The 20,098-nt window shown below is 31.5% G+C and overlaps 1 protein-coding gene across 7 annotated transcripts; it reads right to left on the bottom strand.

Moving 5' to 3' along the window:
• Window positions 1–945: 945 nt before the first annotated feature.
• Window positions 946–16,614, bottom strand: LOC142619548 (disease resistance protein Roq1-like). Of its 7 annotated transcripts, XM_075792683.1 has the most exons (11): window positions 16,536–16,614; window positions 12,731–13,249; window positions 7,895–8,987; window positions 7,486–7,779; window positions 6,515–7,378; window positions 5,692–6,422; window positions 3,591–4,701; window positions 3,415–3,463; window positions 3,199–3,298; window positions 2,120–2,197; window positions 946–2,038 (listed from the first exon to the last, which is right to left on the bottom strand). In XM_075792683.1, exons 2-6 carry the CDS (start codon window positions 13,219–13,221, stop codon window positions 5,754–5,756), a joined length of 3,411 nt encoding a protein of 1,136 aa, XP_075648798.1. In that variant the 5' UTR covers window positions 13,222–13,249; window positions 16,536–16,614; the 3' UTR covers window positions 946–2,038; window positions 2,120–2,197; window positions 3,199–3,298; window positions 3,415–3,463; window positions 3,591–4,701; window positions 5,692–5,753. The 7 variants fall into 7 exon arrangements, with proteins under 7 accessions (XP_075648798.1, XP_075648796.1, XP_075648797.1 ...); XM_075792681.1 differs by having other exon boundaries at window positions 3,199–3,463; XM_075792682.1 differs by lacking the exon at window positions 2,120–2,197.
• Between the last annotated feature and the right edge of the window lie 3,484 nt (window positions 16,615–20,098).

Genomic DNA, 20,098 nt, shown 5'->3' with positions numbered 1-20,098 from the left:
GGGATTTTTTTTTTAATGAAAAACATGTTCAAGGTGATAGGGTAGTAAAATGGAAATGGCAGAGTAACATCTTGTAAAAAATTTTGTGGACAAGGAAGATTTCTTTCTCATCATGGCCTACTTTCTCTGACAAAAAGGTTACTACAGCCAGAGAAAGTAGATAGAAATAAATAAAAAACAACCAACAAAACTTGTAAATTGTAATAGATAGAAAGACAATGACTTACATGTATCTAAGAGCATAATGATTGTTACTACCAGTAACAGACACATTCATTAGTATCCTTGCATTCTCAATTACCTTGAGCCATAAATTCTTTTATCTTTCAATCCTCTTTGGGTGTGGCATATCTTTAGAGCTGCCTTCACCACCAGGTTCAGCCCCATTGCAATCATCACGACTTCACTTTATTTTGTTGCTACCTTCTGTTGCTAATGTTGAATTGTCAAAATCATGTTGAGCATCCAAACCCTCATAAGGAGTGATGCAAGAACTATTGCTGTGTTGAGCCAACATTTCTCTGATATCTTTCATGTCTTGCTCATATAATAAATGAAACCCAAATTTCTTAGCATCAAAGCCTCGGTTGCAAAAAAAGATGTATATATGGCATCAAATCTCCTTGTACCTTGTTCCCAATATAAGTTTGTCAAAACTGCTTTACTAAAATTTGTAATGGCAATGACATTTTGACAAAAAACTCACATATAATGAATTTCTTGTAAACAATCTTGTGGACAAGGAAGATTCATTTGCATCATGAATTACTCTCTGGAAAAAAAAAAAATCAAGGTTACCACAGGCCTAAGAGGAAGCTACAGAGTCTATGGAAAAAGGGCTGCACTTAACATAAATTCTAACAGTCAAAATCGGAAAAAAAAAAAAAAAAGTACGTATATGCCCAATAGGAAGCTATAGTCAATGTAACAATGACTTACCAGTCCCAGGCCACCTTCATTAGAATCCTTGCAAAACAGAGTTACCAAAATCAGAGTTAATATAATTAGAGTAACATCCATTATATATTTTGCAATCCTCATTGAGTGTGATACATCATTGAAATCTACGTATCAAATTCAAGGGGCTGCACTTAAGGCAAATGCTTGTGCTAATTCATCATCAACAAAGGCCTTAAGAATGGAGTAAACAAAGCTGACAACAACGTTACATTGTTGAGTATTGAATACTCATCATCAGCCTAACAGGCATGCATGCCTAGGCAGTACTTTTTTTATTATATTCAAGCCTGGCTTGAGCCTTGACCCACATGACAAATTAATCATTTATAGCATACATGGTACACCAATGACCAAGCATGCTCAATGTCTAACAAGCATGTAAACACCGCAGTACATGTTCCATGTCTCCAAGGTAATCAATAGAAACAGAGTGAGCAATTCATTTCAATAGAAACAGATGTACAATCAGTCCAAACACGACCAAACAATACAACATCAATACAGAAACAGCCTACACCATAAACATTACAAAATGAAATTTCCTAATCTGTTAGATAACAGAAACAAGGACCATTAACTGCTACTATTCTCCTGTTTAGAACGGAATTGCAGTAACTGTTACATTCAACCCTGTTCTTCACTTCCCACATGATCATTTTGACCATGCCTCTTCATGAGATAGTCTTCCTTGATGAATACTAGCATTCCTCTTAAACCAAATATGATACACAGTAGACCACAATGCCAATCTAGACACAAATGGATTTCTCATCATAGAGCGTAATCTCAAGCCAACTGAACTTTGGATTTTTTATTAGGCAGCAGCTCATTATGGTTCACCATATCCTCATCAAGAAAGAACAATCACAAATTAAGTGATCCTACTTTGAATTCTCTTTTTACAAAGAAAACACTGAGCATCAAGATTAGCACAGCACTACGACATTTGATCTTTTGTCAACAATATGTTGTGAACCGTTAGCCAGCCTATAAACACATGCTATGGAATTACTTTGGGAAACCAGATGATCTTAACCATTTAACTTTGGCCATTTCTTCCTTGTACAGTTTCATGCACCTGCAAAATAATATTTTGCTGTTTTCTCAGTAATCAAAATCAGCAAATCTTCTCTTCCAATCTCAACCAGACTAAGCTTACTCTGAATGTTAAACAAGCAATCTTGGGAAATATAACAAAGAAAGTCCTTCCAGCAATACCAAAGCTGTCTAGTAAAAGCTGCAAGTACCATCTAAATGCATCAGATTTTGTGGCAATTAGAAGCTACTATAACATACAAAGTTATTGTGAAAGCCTCAAGAATCCTTCAAAATGCATGAACCTGCCATCATCTGAATGAGAGTTTCTACTTTACTTATTTTTGTATTTATCTGTTTAATGATTTGCTATGACAAATAGATATAAAATGCAGTGGGGCAGTTATACATTTGGATTAAAAATGTAGCAGGACCATTTTTTTTAGGCAATATAGCATTTGTCTTTGCATTTGTCAAAGATTCCAAACTAACCTAAATTAATCCAAATGCTTAAACAATTAGAAAAATTAAATGAAATACAGAAAAACGTGAAGGAATATAAAGATGAAAAATTATGGAGAAAAGTCCAAATAAAATACATGTGGAAGAAATCCAACCAATATTCACAGCAAAACCAAAAACAGAAGAAAATGGGTCTGTTTACAAATTACAAATCAATCTGCACACAAGCTAAGCAGAAAAAAAGATACAATTTCAACCAAAAGAAAAAACCATTTCATAAAAAGAAGAAAGTAAACCCAACTGAGAACACTTAAATAAATAAGACAAAAATTACAATGGAGCTCATTCATGAGCACCGTAGGCAATCTGTCAAGAACAGAATTGCATGATTTAAGCCAATCAATTCAAACCAAAATTTACATATATTGTTAGAATATGTTAAAACAGATGTTGTTTTACTTGATACATCTTTATTATGTAAAATTGTATGCTACAATGAATCCAACGAATGGTATAAATAGGAATACATTATGCCCATTATGGAAAACTTAAAATCTTGGTAGCTAGAAAACCATGGACCATGGTCTACTCTATTGATGAAATAGTGTATTATATTCTAACATATATGTCTTGATCGCATTACATCAAACACAGTTACACAGAAATATCATTCTAATAAGAAAAAGGGACAACAATGGTGCATTCTGGTATGAGACCAATAAAAGAAAAACACTTATGTACCTTTCAAAGACAATACTGCTTGCAACTGCTTTAGGAGTTGCTGACTGTGGGTGAGAAAGTGAAGAGTGAGAAACCACAGGTGAGTGCAGATGCTGAGTGACTGAGGCCGACATACTCAACAAAGAAAAGATTAGCTCAAAAAATTGAACATCAGAGAAGAACAGAAAGGGAGGGAGAGAGAGAGAGAGAGAGAGAGAGAGGGGTATGCCTTGTTACCGTTGGTGGAGCAGGTCAAAGAGAGAGGGCTACAGAGACTAAATCAGGGCTGCAATAAAAACAGTTTCTGAATTTAAAATTGAAAAATATAAAAAAAGTATATATATGCCAAAGAAAATGGAAAAATAAAAAAGCAACCAACAATACTTGTAATAGAAAGAAACAAGGTGACTTACTAGTCCTGAACCACCTTAATTAGAATCCCTGCAATCAGAGTTACCATAGTCAGAGCTACCTTGAGCCATACATCCTTTGTATATATTTGAATCCTCCTTGAGTGTGGTACATCATTAGAGCTGCATTCACCACTAGGTCCAGCCCTATTGTATTCATCACGGTTTTTCTCAATTTGCTACTTTCTGTTGAATTTTCAAAATTATGTCGTGCATCAACATCTACACCCTTGTAAGGATGATTACGAGGTATAGGTATTGCATGAGATCTCAATACCTCAAAAGGATGCAGCTACTGTTGCTGGATTGAGCCATCATTTCTCTGATCTCTTCAATGTCTTCCTTGTATACCATATGAAACCCACATTTCTTACACTCAATGCGTGGGCTTACAATCAAATTCAACCTCCATATGAATGATTTCATTCTCACCAAGTTGACTCAAGTCTGCTCTCTCATTCTCAGAAAAACATTCAGGGTGAATATAAGGCAGCCAAAGGTGATCTGATTCAGTCTGAACAAATTTATGATTTAAGAATCCGAAACATCTGGAATTTCCAGTGTTATTGATGGAGATATAACAACCCTTCATTATATCTTCTTGATGAAGATAATGGAGTGAAAAAAAAGCGCACACAGCCATTCCAATCCACTTATTACAAGAATGTGTGACATGTATTCACCGTAGTCCCTGCACTCTGATGGTTAAACCATCCCAGAATTTCATATCCATGAATAACAATACTAATGGTAGCCGGAAATGAAGTATTGCATGCCTTGATGGATACTAGCATTCCTCTAAAGCCAAATGTGATACACAGAATGCAAGTCTAGAGACACAAGGGATTTCTCGTCATAGAACATACTAAGTCAACAGAATTTTCGGTTTTAGGCAGCAGCTCATTATGGTTCACCATATCCTCATCAAGAAAGAACAATCACAATATTAGCGGTCCATACTTTTAATTCTTCTTTTACAAACAACACACTAAAACATTCAATCTTTTGTAGACAATCTGTTGTGAACCCTTAGCCAGCCTATAAACACATGTTTTGGAATTACTTTGGGAAACCAGATGATAATCTTCACAATTTCTTATACAGTTCCATGCACCTGCACAAGAATATTTTTTGATGTTCTCTCAGTAATTCAAATTAGCCTATATTCACTGTCAATCTCAACCAGACTAAGCTTACCCTGGATGTTAAACAAACAATCTAGGGACATATAACAAAGAAAGTGCCCCCAGTGATACAAAAAGCTGTCCAATAAAAACTTCAAGTACCTTCTAATTGCATCAGATTTTGTGGCAATTAGTAGCCACTATAACATACAAAACAAATAATGTGAAAGCCTCCAGCATGCCAGCCATAACTGAAATATAGTTTCTCATTTTTTACGTATTGATTGGTTTGATGATTTTATATAGTAATAAATAGAAATAAAATACACCAGGGCAGTTACTTGTTCTGATTTAAATTGCAGCAGCACAAAGTTAAAATCAGGACTTTTTAATTAAATAAAAAAAGCAACACAGCCAATGTCTTTGCAATTATCTAACCCCATTAGTCCAAGATTCAAAACTAACCCAAATTAAGCCAAGTACATAAGCAATTAGAAAATAAAAAATAACAATAATTGAAATCCAACAAGACAAGAAGGGAGAAGAAGATGAAAAATCATGGAGAAAATTCCAAATAAAATTGAAGTAGAAGAAACCCAATGAATTTCAAAGCAAAACCAAAAGCAGAAGAAAATAGGTCTTTTTCCAAATTGATTCATACCCAAGCTGAGTATTTAAAAAAGAAAAGAGAAAAAAGTGAACTCAACAGAGAAAGCTCAAGTGAGTAAGCCAAAATATCTTCAGGAGCACCTTGTAGGTAATCTGTCAAGAATATAATTGCATGAGTTAAGCCTATCAATTCCAAATCTCACTGACATATATTGTTAGAATATGAAAAATAGAAGTTTTAGAATTGAGACTGAGAAGGAAGCTACATAGTCTATGCAACATTAACTTAACGTAATTTCTTGCAATCAGAGTTACCAAAAAAAAAAAAAAGGTATATAGGAAGTTGCGGAGTCTATATAACAATGACTTACTGGTACTAGGCCAACTACATTAGAATCGTTGCAATCAGAGTTAGCATGAGCCCATACATTCTCTATCTTTCAATCCTTTTTGAGTGTGGGACATCGTTAGAGCTACCTTCTCCACTAGCTCCAGCCCCTTCATTTTCATCACGGCTTCGCTTCATTTTGATTCCTTCAGTTGAGTTGATAAAATCATGACAATCATGAGCCGATATCATTTCTCTGATATCTTCGATGTCTTGTTCGTATAGTAGATGAAACCCACATTTCTTAAACTCTAGGCCTGGGTTGGAATCCCATAGAAATCTAACCTCCATCTGTATGAGTCCATTCTCATCAATTTGGTTCAATACTGCTCTCTCATTCTCATTAAACATTTGAGAGGGAAAATAGGACATCCAAAGGTGACGTGATTTACTCTCATCCAATCTAGCGCAAATGCCTACCCAAAATTCTGAACCTTCATGTTTATTGATTAGTATGCGACATCTCAAAAAATCCGGAAGTTCAGAAAAATAAGAACAGGGGTATGAAAAAACAATACACACAGCCATTCCAATCCACTTATTACTTGAACCAGAAGGCACTTGTATATTCACATTTGTTTTTGGATGAGTAACTTGTGCATTGACTATATTCCCCACACTCTGATGCTTAAACCATTTCGGAATTTCACTTCCAGGAATAACAACATTAAAGGCAGCACAGCTACCCAATATTACAGATTGCTTGCAGATTTCCTGAAACATACAAACCATGATGTTTAGAATTGACACGTGTGTGTATATATATATATATAGAGAGAGAGAGAGAGAGAGAGAGAGAGAGAGACCTGATGAAATGTTAATAGCATTCTCAGAATGTTAAAGAACATGTTATCAGCCAATTTGAAGCAATTGAACAAGGAAAGATGTGTTTGGGCAAACTCCTGTGGTTGAAATCCATTTGGAAATGTTTCCAATGAGCTACAACCATCTGCTTCAACCAAATCAGTCGTTGATGGCAATTGTGGAAATGAATGAAGTCTTGTGCAATTGCGTAAATGAATTTCCGACAAATTAGATAGTTGCACGATACTTTCAGGAAGGCAACTAAAGCGATTTTCACTTAGATGTAAATACATTATAGAGGATAAATTTCCAATATCATTAGGGATAGTTTGGAGATTACAATCACTCAGGTCCAATTTCGTTAAAGAACACATACCCAAAAGGGGAGGAAATAACAAGCTCATAGGATATTGGCTTCTTCTTGGCATTAAATTTAAGGGGAAAAGCTTATTCCATAGTTTGGAGGGTGGACCTTTACATCCACGAAAAGATAGTTCTTTAAGATTAGTCAAATGTTCAATTGAAGAGGGAAGTTTCGTAATAGCAGTGCCATCTAAGTGAAGTTTTGATAAGCGTTCCATGTTTCCCATAAATTCTGGAATTCTCTCGATTTTTGAACATCCAGAAAGAATAAGAGTCTCAAGAGACACCATTTCAAACTTGCTTGGAAGACTTCTAAGGCTTTTGCAGTCTTCTAAATCAAGAAGAGTAAGCCTTTTAAGAACCATAATAGATGGGTGAACCTCACGTAAATTTATACAACCTTTAAAAACCAATTTCTCAAGATTGGGAACTCCAGTGAAGTCCGGGGTTGCAATGAGATTTAAAGAACCTTTCAATTTGATGAACTTTAACTTGTTCAAGTGCTGTTCAAAGCAAAAATATATAGTACAAGATTAGATTTAACAAACCTTAAAATTAATTGAAAATTAAAAACAAAATTGTATCAGGAGTACTTAAATAACAATCTTACCTGTGCCCCTTTCCAAAGCCGTTCAATTTTGCTATGCAACAAGTGAAGTTCAACAAGCTCAATTGGTTGAAAATCTGATGGCAAAGACTTTGAAGGATACTTACTCCAATCAAGAAGTCTTAATTTATTAGGAAGATGCTTGGGGCCATGCAGAAGTTGAACACCATGAATTATAAGCAATTTAAGGTTAGGCATCTTTGAAAAGGCTTCTAGGTTCCAATATTTTGTTTCGTATTCACGTAGTTTTTCAACTTTAGGAAGCTCTAAGACTAGGCCTTGATTTTCTCTTGTTCCCTAACAATCAAGAAAAAGGGATAGGTGAATTGCAAGATACTAGAGTTATTCAAATTGTAATTGAGTTGAATAACATTATAAGGCATATTCTTAAGTTCTACAAATGATCTCTTACCGAATTTTTCACCAGTACATTGTGAATGTCATTGTATATCCATAATCTGCTCCACCTCCCAGGTTCTTGAGGATGCTCTTTACGAACTATGCTTTGACCCATCGTTTGTAATAGTTCATGCATCTTGTATTTATTTTTAAATTCTTTTAAAAGTGACCTTTCAATGAGAACCCTTAAACCAATTCTAGGGTAAAGGCCAAGATAATCTAGTATTTTTTCCACATAATATTTTTCCTTCATATTAAAGAAACATGCAATATGTAGAAAGATTTCCTTTTCTGTTTCATGAAGTCCATCAAAACTTATTTGAAGTATTTTCATAACATCTTTATCAGGAAATTTGTAGAGCCTATTTAATGCACTTTCCCATTCCTTCTTACTTCTATTGAACAAAAAAGAACCCAAAACCTCAATAGCTAATGGAAGGCCGTTGGCATAATTTACAAATTGTTTAGACAACTCTAGATAACCATTGGCAGGACAATCTCTCACAAAAGCTTTCAACCTAAAAAGATGAAGAGCATCATCATTATTCAATACTTTAACCTCATATATTTTAAATACGTTATGTCTTTTCAACAAAGACTCATCTCTGGTTGTGATAATAACTCTACTACCTGGACCAAACCAATTAAGCTTCCCGGCTAATTTTTGTAATTGGTTCAATTGATTTACATCATCAAGAACAAGAAGAATCCTTTTATGGCACATAATGTGCTTGATCAAAAGAACTCCTTTATCAACATCTTCAATATTCATACTTCTCTTCATCAAAATTTCACAAATAAGTTTTTGTTGTAATGAAAGCAAACCATGTTTTTCAGATTCTTCTCTAATATTAGTGATAAAACTACCACCGTCAAAATAATTAAAAATCTTATGATAGACAAATCTAGCAAGAGTTGTCTTACCAATTCCTCCCATCCCCAAAACCCCTACGATGCAAACATCATTCGATTGTATAGCCAAAAGCGACATCAATTCCTCCACTCGAGAATCTATTCCTACTAAATCACTAGTATCTCTTGGGAATTTGTAACTTAATTTGGGAAATATTTCTTCCACAATATCTTGAATAAATTCTGTCTCATTCCTGCAAAGAAGATAGACAATTATGCAATGCAATTGAATCACCCATATTACCCTCCACATCCGAAAAGAAAGCATATATTTAGTGTTAAACTTAATTTGTGCAATGTCTCTACCACAATATCTTGGATAAATTTTGACTCATGCCTGCAAAGAAGAGAGCCAGTCAAGCAATGCAATTGATCACCCATATTACCCTACACCTCCCAAAAGAAAGCATATATTTAGTGTTAAGTTTCAATGTAAATTACCCTCAAATTCTTGCAAATCTCACATTGAGAAGAAGAAAACTAAGTACATGCAATAACTCAAACACAAGAAGAGTAATTACAAAATCCAAATCACTGAGAATAAAGAAATGAGTTATTGTTCAACAATTCTATTAAGTATAGTTGAAGTTAGCATTTTAGTTTCGGGGGTAAGAATAAGACATAGTTTGACACAATATTGATTCAAAAAATTTTAATTAATATAAATATTAAAATAAATTAAATTCTTAATATCTTAATTATCATAAATAAATAAATAGAAACTTCAAAAAATATTTTTCACATAAAACATAAATTAATCATACATTGAGGGCGTTTGGATTCCACTGAAACTGCGTTTTGCGTTTCAGCGTTTTCAGTTTTTTTTTTTTTTTTCCAGCCGCAGTTGTTGACCCAGTCTTCTGTGAACAGTGCATCCGTGCACTGTTCACGGACCCACAAATTTCACTTTTCAACAACTTTTTTATTAAAAATGGGTCCCGCGGTATTATTCACACATTTTAAAATTATTTTGCTACAGTGTTTTCAGTTTTCAGTTTTCAGCAATAAGTTCTATCCAAACAGACCCATTGTAATTTCTATTAAAGAATAGTATTAATTAAATATGATATCAAAAATCAATATATATATTCATCGACATAATAACTTATAAAGAGAAATCCAAACAAATAATTTAACTGTGTAAGAGTAAATATTAATTTTCAATAAATTCTATATGTGCTTTTGATTATTTTAAGAATTTGTAAAATAATTAATCTTTATTTTCTCTAGTTTAAGTCCCTAACTTTCGTTTTCAATTATTGAAATTATGTGTATAAAACTCCTAAACAAGGTTCTACAGTATTACAATTTTTTTTTAAAGGAACAAAAAAATAGGATAAATTTTTTTTTTAATTTTTTTAAAAAGAATTGATAGTACATCCACGTCACATACCACATCAGTTTTTTTTTTTTTTTAGATTAATGAAATGGATGTCCCATTATGATTATAGAAGTGTAACCTTTAAAATATTATGAAAGAGAAATACAAGTGCAATTTGTTTTTTCAAATGTTAATTATTTGAATCCTAAAATAAAAATTTTATAACAATTTGTTGGGGTTGGCTAAGATAAAGGAGTAATTTTTAAATCCACTACAAATTGTTGGAAGAGGATTCTCTTCTTTCTAGAACTTTGTTTTTTGTTTTTTTTTTTTTTTTTGGGGCTGGGACAGGAGAGCAGAAACTTGATTGATATAAAGGGTAAAACATTTTTTTGGAGGAGTCCCATTTGGGGAATAATAAGGTGGATGAAAGATTTTCTAGGTGAAATAATCACACATATATATTGTTTGTCATGTGAAAATATTCTAATGTATTGTTTCTATGAATATTGCACATTTGCTATTCTCGAATTACAACAAACTAGTATCAAATTGGTCGAGACAAGCCTCTACAAGATTGGCCTCGGTTGTATAAAGTTAGTTATCTTACGCGTATTAAGGTTCATTAAGGTGAAGCTATCGAAGTAGAGAAGTGCTAGGTCTACAATATTTTCACAACAAATCATAGATAGTAAATTGTTATTGGTTCTAATTTGAATTTCACTACTTAAATTACTTTTTATCCACCTATAGTAACCAATAACAACCTACCATTTAGTATTTGTTGTAAAAGTGTTATGAAAATGTTATGGACATATCATTTCTCATCGTAGTAAAGAATAAAAACTAATTAATTTATCTTTTAAGTCAAAAGTGGAAATTTGTTGTAAATCATTTTATATTCAAATGAATTCCACGTTGAAAAGTAGAAAAGTAAGGAGATACAATTTCGCGTGTAAAAATGCTAATCCCTCATCTAAAAAGAAGACAATAACGAGCTATAACTAAAAACTTAGGGTTATGCATATCAAGATAATCTTACGTCTAAAAGAACTAGCCTTATAGTGTTATATTGTAAGAACTAGCCTTAACTTTTTTATTGACTAATTTACTCCCTAAACTATACACACCTGCCAAATCAATACTTCAGTTGGTTTTACGTTAAAACACTAATAAAATAATAGCAAGTGAGAAGCACATGACCTTTAAAATCTAAGTAAATCACTATTTACACAGAAAGAAGAGAGAGGGGAGATTGACCGGTTGAGATGAGAGCGAGATAGAGAGACGGGGTAGAACCACCAGAGGAAAAGCTTGGAACTTAGTTCCAACAAAGATCGGATGTACAACTCATACTTGAAGACACTATTTAGAGCACTGATTGAGAGGGTTGGTTGGCAAGACAAAGCAATTTGTCTTAGTAGCCAAACAATAGCCTGCTGCCAAGCAAGAAGTAAAAAACGCCATTGAGCAAGTTTGAGAGCAAATATATGGTTTAATTTTGTTGGACTTGATAGGCTTGGTAAGAAGAAAATGGCTCTTGCCCTTGCTGAGAAATTAAATGGAAGCCAAGAACATTTTATTTTTATGGATCTGAGTTCCTAAGATGGGATGATTAATTCAAACACAATCATTGGTCAATGAGAAATGAATGATTATGATATAAAGTTCAGGGGGAAAACTCTTGTTGATTGTCTTGCTGAGGAGTTAACCAAGAAAGTAGAAACCCTTGTCCTGTTATCCATTGCCTTCCTTGAAAATGTAGATAAAGCTAATGTCCTGGCTCAAAATAGTTTTCTCAGGCTATTCGGACCGGTAAACTTTCAAACTCACATGGAAGAGAAATCAACATCAATAACACGATATTCGTGACAACTTCAACATTCTCAAGGGGAAACTATCTTCACACTGTCAGAAGGGAACCCTCAAAATACTCTGCGGAAAGAATTTTACCAGTAAAATGGTGGCCAATGCAAAGTACAACTTCACATGCCTTTGGAGATAACACCAAAAGCCGGAGCACGAATGTATTGGATACAATGAGAAAAGACATCTCTAACCCAACCTTTTTTAATAAAAGGAAGCTTGCATGTCAGTGGTATTGACTCTCTGGGGCAGCCTCAAATCTCAGAAATGGCCAAACGGGCTCACAAGACATCAACTAGGTATTTGGATTTGAACCTTCCGGTTGAAGAAAATGAAGTGCGTGACAGTATGGGAATATTCTCACAAGATATCAACTCTGATGGTGCTACCGCCTCTCTCTCTCTCTCTTCTCTGTCTGTCAGTCTCTCCTTTGTTCTTTCGATCTTGTAAATAGTGATTTAATTAGTTTTTAAAGGTCACGTGATTCTCACCTGCTCTTATTCCATTAGTGTTTTAACGTGAAATTAATTGAAGTATTGGTTTGGCAGGTGTGTATAGTTTATGGAGTAAATTAGCCAATAAAAAAGTTCAAGGTGTTTTGGCCACTAGTTTAAAGTTCAGGAGGTGTTTAGGCATTTTTCCCTTAGAATGACATCCTAACAACTAGATACAAAATAAATCTTGCATGTCAATGAAGAAAATTATTTAATAAGATATATAAATAGAAATAATGACATTAGCACAACTTACCTATCTTGTAAATGAAATCCGAAGAGATTGGCCACTTCAGTCAAAGTAGCTCTCCACATGTGAACTTTATCTATATTATCTTTGAAATGCTTTTCATGTTCATCAAATGCTTGTGCATATGCTCCCGTCTGTTTTTGCACCTCAGATGGATCCACATCGTAAAATATGGGCCAGACTATTTGCCCCATCTTTTTTTTGCATTCGATGATATTCACAAGTTCTTCCAAACACCATGTTGAGAATGCATAGTTTTTTGAGAGAATGACAATAGCAAACAATGATTCTTCTATTACTTTTAAAAGCTCATGTGAAATAGGTTCTCCTTTATCGAGATTTTTATCATCCTTGAAGGTGTTGACTCCCTTCTTTTTCAAGGTAGTGTATAGATGATCTGTAAAATTCTTGCAAGTATCCTCACCTCTAAAACTTAGAAAGACATCATATTTCCACTTATGGCTAGAAGAAGAGATAGATGGGCTTTTTGAATCCATGAAAGCCAATCTAAGCTTACAAGTAAACCTTGAATCACAATATAGAATTATAGATACTCGTCAAGATTTCATTCAACTAGATTTGAAGTATAAATAAATAAACGAATAAGGGGTAAAAGGAAACTATGTAGAATTAAAAGGGTAAAACTAAGAAGAGGAAATTAAAGAGAAGAATGAACGTAACAAGTGAGAACTTACAGATACTCATTAAATAAAAAACGGTGAGAACTTACAAATTTTGGAGAATGGCAGATTAGTAGTTTTGAATTGTCGGTGAAGTTAGTATATTTGTGTAATTGATTATTTAAATTAGACATGGTAGAACGGGTTAGAATTTTCTGACCTGACCCGACCCAACCCGAAAAACCTATCCGAACTCGATTTTTTTTACTTGAAGCAAAAACTAATTGACCCGTGACCCGACCCAATCCATGCCCCGAACCATTTTTTAAACTTGTTTTTTTGGTAAAAATAAAAATAAAATTAAAAGAATATTGGTTTAATTGTTTGTTGTGAGCTTTAAGAAAACAATTGAGACATTTTCATAACTACATGCAAATGAATTGAAAGATGAATGGTTGAACATTTTGTAATGAGTAAATATTTTTAGATATCAAATAGCAAAGTACATGCCAAGATAATTTAGTTACAGTAGAGTTAAAAACATAGATTTTAAATTGTAGACATATGTGAGAAATATTCATAAGTATGAAAATAGTGAATTCTTAGACCTATTTTTTTTAACAATTTATGTCCAAAATAAACGGCTTTTCAAAATAAATTATGATATTTCCTAAATTGTGTGTTTCTTATTAATGATATGATGTTCATAAAAGAAACCATTTATAAATAAGTAAACAATTAAACTTTAATGTATATTCTCAAATTGAAATAGAGTGTCAATTACAATTGATAATAAATTATAAAATTAATTTTTAAGATTATAAATTTATTATATGTTTTTATTCTTTGTCAAATGAGTTATCTAATAAGTCATTTGTAATTTTTTTTTATATTTTGGGATGTTAATATTGTATAGAAATAAAACTTTTGTATTTGTTTTATTTATCTTTGTGTTTTTTTTTTATATTTTAGTTAGCAATGTTGAGATTTGTATAATTTTAAAACTATTGAATAAATATTAATAAGTTAACTGAGTTCATTCTTGATATAAGTGGTGAATTCAAAGTAATATATTTTACATCAAGAAATTTGTTGCATGACTTTCCAAATAGAAATATATGTTGTTTATTAAAAAAAAAAAATTATGTGAAAAATATAGGTCAACCTGACCCGACCCGCATCCCAATTGACCTGAATCCGTTTTAATCCACTTAAAATGGCCCGTTTTAACCCACAACCCGAACTCACAACTTGATTGACTTGACCCAAACTCGACTTGACCCGCCCATTTGCCATTTCTAGTCTATATATATATATATATATATATATATATATAATAATAATAGGTGAAGTTAAGAGAAACTCAAATTAGAATTCCAAATTAAAGTTCCAATTTTGTGCCATGTGTCCTAAATTATTTATTTTTAAAGAGTTTTATTTCTTAATTTTAAAATCAAATGTGAAACCACATCATAAATATTCATCCAAGTGAATTATTAAATACAAAAACCAAAAATTCTAGAATAAATGAATCGTAAAAAAAAAAGTGCTTCACAATAATTTAAATAAAAAAAATAGACAATTTACATTTTATACATAATAATATCCTTACAAATTTTTTTAAAGAGTTAACAAAATATAAAAACGACTATCAATAGTATTTAAATTATTTATAAGAATTATATTATGCATCTTATTGTATATTTTTAAGTATATTCATGCATATGCATGTGGTTACAAGCTAGTTTAAATAATGGAAAGTGCAATGTTTCGTTTTTAGTCAAGTCAAGAAAGGTTTGATTTTTAGTTCCATAGAGAAAAACGTTTTGTTTTTAGTCAAGTCAATAAATCATTTAATTGACTCACTTTATTCAAGTTTAGGTCTAAACGTTTGTTTCCCTCAATTTCTCATGCGGACTGGAGGTGGAATCCACACGTAACGTTGTTTCCTGCGGCTAGTCTGCTTGTGCCAAGACAAAGCTAAATAAAATACAAATATTAGCTATAGTTTTTTATTATTTTTCATATTTACTTAATTAATCCATTTAAAAAAAATGTATGCTTTGTTTTTTTCTTAAAGAATTGATTTTTTTTTGGCATAAAATAAATAAATTGAGTAATTTCTTTTTTTGTTCGAAATCAAAATTAAGCATGTCTTTGGTGGTTGTCTACTTGTCTTCTTCAAGGGTATTTTTTGTGAAGTTTTCTCAAACCTTATTGGAAGATCCGTCTTAGATTGTTTGTTTTGTTTTCATCTTTCTGAAGCCTAAAAAATATAATTAAGAAAAAAAAAATGGAAGCTATAAAATCTATGTATCAAGATTTAGGGGCTGCACTAAACTCAAATTCTGATGCTTCATCTTGAACAAAGGCCTTAAGAATGGAGTAATTAAAGCTAATAGACTAAGCTAGGCATGCATGCTTAGGCGGGTTTTGCATTATATTCAAGCCTGAATTGAGCCTTAACCCACATGAGAAATCAATCATATATAGCAAACATGGTGCACCAATGACCAAGCATGTAAACCCCACAGAACATGTTCCACGTCTCCGAGCCAATCAATATACGCAAAATCCATTGGCAATTAGTGAATCCAACTAATTAATATCTACTCTCTCTCTCTCTTAATTCGTGGGCACATTTAGTCCCATACAACAAAACAAGCCCCCCAATAGTCCATTCATAAAAAATAAAAAATAAAAAACCCAACAGTTTATAACTGGTTCAAACTTAACTCAAAAATACTTTTGTTTAATTATGTTTTTTTTATTTAACAAATGAGTTCACAATTATGTATTCATGAACAAACTCACAAGTATGAAACTTAATTTAAGTAAGTGTGTGTATAACATTTTTAGTCCATTTTAATTGTAATAATTATACAGAATTAACTTTTAATCATAAAAGGTTAATATAAATATAATTTTTATGAGTTTCTTAATGAAGATTATTCTATATATCTAATTAACTCAAATAATTTGATTTTTTTTGGTAAACCAAATAATTTTATTTCAACTATAATTTAATTATTCAATAATTATAAATTTATAAGCATAGATTTCTAAAAGGACAAAAAAAAAAAAGGATTAAAAGGAAATGATTTAGAAAGATAAATAGTGAAACTAAAAGGAGAGAGGAACTAAAAAAAGAAGAGAAGGATGCTTGTAACAACTAACAAGTGAAAACTTACAGATTATGGAGAATTGAAGTATTCTCTGTGAAGCTCTTATCGTCTGATTGCTGGTTTAAAAGGAATATGCATAGTTTTGTGCGTATGAAGAGAGAGAGAGAGAGAGAGAGAGAGAGAGAGAGCTTCGTCCGTTTATGTATGGTCCAGCCATGAATTTCTTCTTTTTTTATTTTTTATTTTTTATTTTTAGGAATATAATAATTCATTTTACTTTACTTATGTAACTCAACAACTTTATTAAAGTGTAAGTAATGGCCCCTGCTTTTTATTAGTATAAAATGGAGTATATTAAAGAGTTGTTCTATTCTTCTATCATAAAATGAAATAAAATAATAAAAAAAATTTAGGAAAAATAATAAAATATTATACCATACTTATCACAACTAAAAATATTATACCCTCTTTCCAAAAAAAAAAAATTATTATACCCATACTCATCCTACCCTCATATTCTCACGCAGACTAAAGGTGGGATCCACAATTTGGTTCTTGCTATTAATTTAAGTAGTTGTATGATTTTATTTTTTAATAATAATTAATCGCTAACCTATGCTATGCACGAAAACCTACATATTTATGAGGTAGAAAGAGCATCATCCGTTTATATATGGTCCAACAATGAATTTCTTCTTTTTTTTATTTTTTATTTTTAGGAATATAATAATTCATTTTACTTTACTTACATAACCCAGCAACTTTATTGAAGTTTAAGTAATGGCCCCTGCTTTTTTAAAGTATCTTTAGACTTTAGTATAAAATGGAGTATATTAAAGAGTTGTTCTATACTTCTATCATAAAATAAAATAATATTTTTTTAGGAAAAGTAAGAATATATTATACCATACTTATCACAACTAAAAATATTATACCCTCTTCCCAAAAAAAAAAAAAAATTATTATACCCATACTCATCCTACCCTCATATTCTCACGTGGACTAAAGGTGGGATCCACAATTTGGTTTTTGCTATTAATTCAAGCAATTGTATGATTTTATTTTTTAAAACAACTAGTCGCTAACTCGTGCTATGCACAGAAATCTACATATTTGTGAGGTAGACTAAAATAATTTTATAAAATCTTAAATTGATTAAGAAACTACACCATTGCATGATGTGCTCTTGTATGACTTCAATTTGTGTTACAATTGAATGAAGAAGTCATTGCTTGAATGTGTAATGATTTATAAAAAATTTGTAAGAAAATTTCAAATACTGCAAAAAAATAACTCAAAAATTCAGATATTAAAACTTCTAAAAGACTAAAAAATATTTAAAAATCAGATGATTCACTGCTTAGAAATTATTGAAAAAAAAATATGACTAGACAATAGAGAAATATAAAAGAAAGGTGGATTACATTCAAAAGAATAATTTCAATTATTGCAAGCTTTTTTATCTTGTAAAAAATAGCTAAAAAGAGTTTGGTGATTTATGTATGAAAATTAATTTTTAAAGAAGTTGTAGTAGAATTCTTCTATTATCCAAAGAAGTTTAACTTTATCAATAGTTGATGATTTTTATATTTATCCAAATAAAGCCACGTTTGGGATAATCTTAATGTAAGATTTATTTAAGTTTTCTTTTTAATCAATGTTTGAGTTTGAGTTTGAGTTTAAGTTAGACTTGTCAGAGAAATAAAGTTTCAATCCTTATTAAGTTTGAACTAAACAAAAATAATTTTGTTTTTAAAAAATGATAATGATGAGTTTGAGTTTAAATTGGACTAGTTAAAGATAGAGTTTTACTCCTTGTTAAATTTGGACTAAACAAAAATAATTTTATTTATAAAAAAAATGATGTATTTGAGTTTAAGTTGGACTCGTTAGAGAGATAGAATTTCACTCCTTGTTAAGTTTGGACTGAGAAAAAATAATTTTATTTAAATAAAATGATAATTTTATTTAAATATTGTGCTGACGTAGAAAATTGTAGGAGTTTCAAAAGTTTCGGTTATATATATATAGATGATTAAAAGCTGTGCATAAAATAAATAAATTGAGTGGTTTTTTTTTTTTTTTCAATGGTCTCTCTCTTATTTTATTTTGCGTGGGCACATTCAGCACATTCAGATTTCAGTCCCCATGCAAGAAAACAGGCACCGAATAGTCCATTCACTAAATTTTTAGCAGCACTATTTGCCTTCCTAAGCTTTTCCTTAGAAGAAATATAGGGAAAACGACAGGTCCAAAAGATATGCTAATGCCCATCAACTGGACTCTTACTAGCACTTTCCGACAATGTTACTAGGCTTGTTCCTAACTTTGCACCAATTATGAAAGCCCAAAACTTGAAGGAAGATAATGTAAACAAAAATAGTTTAACCTAGCTAAATTTGGAAATCTGACAACCCCAAATGTAAATGAACTCAACAGTTTATGAATAGTTCTAGCTTGATCAATAATTTTTTTTATTTTGTTTTTTTTATATTTAGAATGAGCTTGTAATAATGTATTCATGAACAAACTTGTAAGTAAGAGTTTTTTTTTTATATAAATAAAAGTATGAGATTTAATTTAAAGAAGTATGTGTGTCTATATATATATATATATATATATATATATATATAACATTCTTATATAGACTTCAAATTGGATTGTATAAATTTATTATAAATAGTCCATTTTATTTGTAACAAAAATATCATCTTGGGAGCTCATAATAATATTTGGCTGTGTACTTGGTCGTCATTCATGGAACCCAAATTCTCACCTATAGGATCATAGGGCCAGGCCAGGGTTGGTTTTGAATCTTGCAAAACATCCAGACTCAACGAAACCTATTCTTCAGGAATTCTAAGAGGAGCCCAGTTCATGTTAAATGGCCCATAATTGTAATCCTTCTTAATTGTTAGGCCTGGATTTCTCTCAGTGCAATATTCAAGTTCAATTTGGGCTTGTTGGTGTATAATTTTTTTTTAAAAAAATGAAAAATCCCAACCATTGAGATTGACTTGACTTCCCTTTTACTTTTAGGAACTATGATTGAGATTCACGTTCCTTGTCCCTTCGATAAAATCCCATATAAAAAGAGTTCAATGTTTTTATTTCTCTTTTTCCTTTCTTATTTTTTCAGGTCCATGCTTTGAATTCAGTTGCCAACATCAAATGAGGCTGAAGAGGGAGCTTACTTCTAAAGCTTCCCAAGCAATGAAATTGGGGTGGGCCATAGTACTGAAATTTTAACCCTAGTTTCAAGGAGAAGTGAAAAAAAGGAACTTAATATATATATGAAATCGAAACTTCTGAAACTTTCACAATTTTTCACTTTATCATTTTAATTTATAAAAAAAAAAAAATTTAATCCACATTATTATTTTAATTTTTTAAACTAAATAGTGAAAAAGTCTTAACAGAAGTCACTTTCTTTTTCTCTTAGTCCTAAAGTTTTTTTTTTTACATGAGTCTTTCTTTATTCTTTTTATCTTTTTTTGAAACTTAAAGTGAGTCCTTTTAAAAAAAAAAAAAAAATTCTAACATGAGGTCTAATTAAAAAAATTATAATTATTTTTTTATTCCTAATTCTAACGTAAGTCTCTCAAAAAGTCAAAAACAGTTTAACTCTC

This window comes from Castanea sativa, chromosome 12 (genome assembly GCF_040712315.1).
Source record: "Castanea sativa cultivar Marrone di Chiusa Pesio chromosome 12, ASM4071231v1".
Taxonomy (NCBI): domain Eukaryota; kingdom Viridiplantae; phylum Streptophyta; class Magnoliopsida; order Fagales; family Fagaceae; genus Castanea; species Castanea sativa.
The sequence above is the reverse complement of the archived record's forward strand: the minus strand, read 5'-3'. Positions and strand labels throughout refer to the sequence as shown.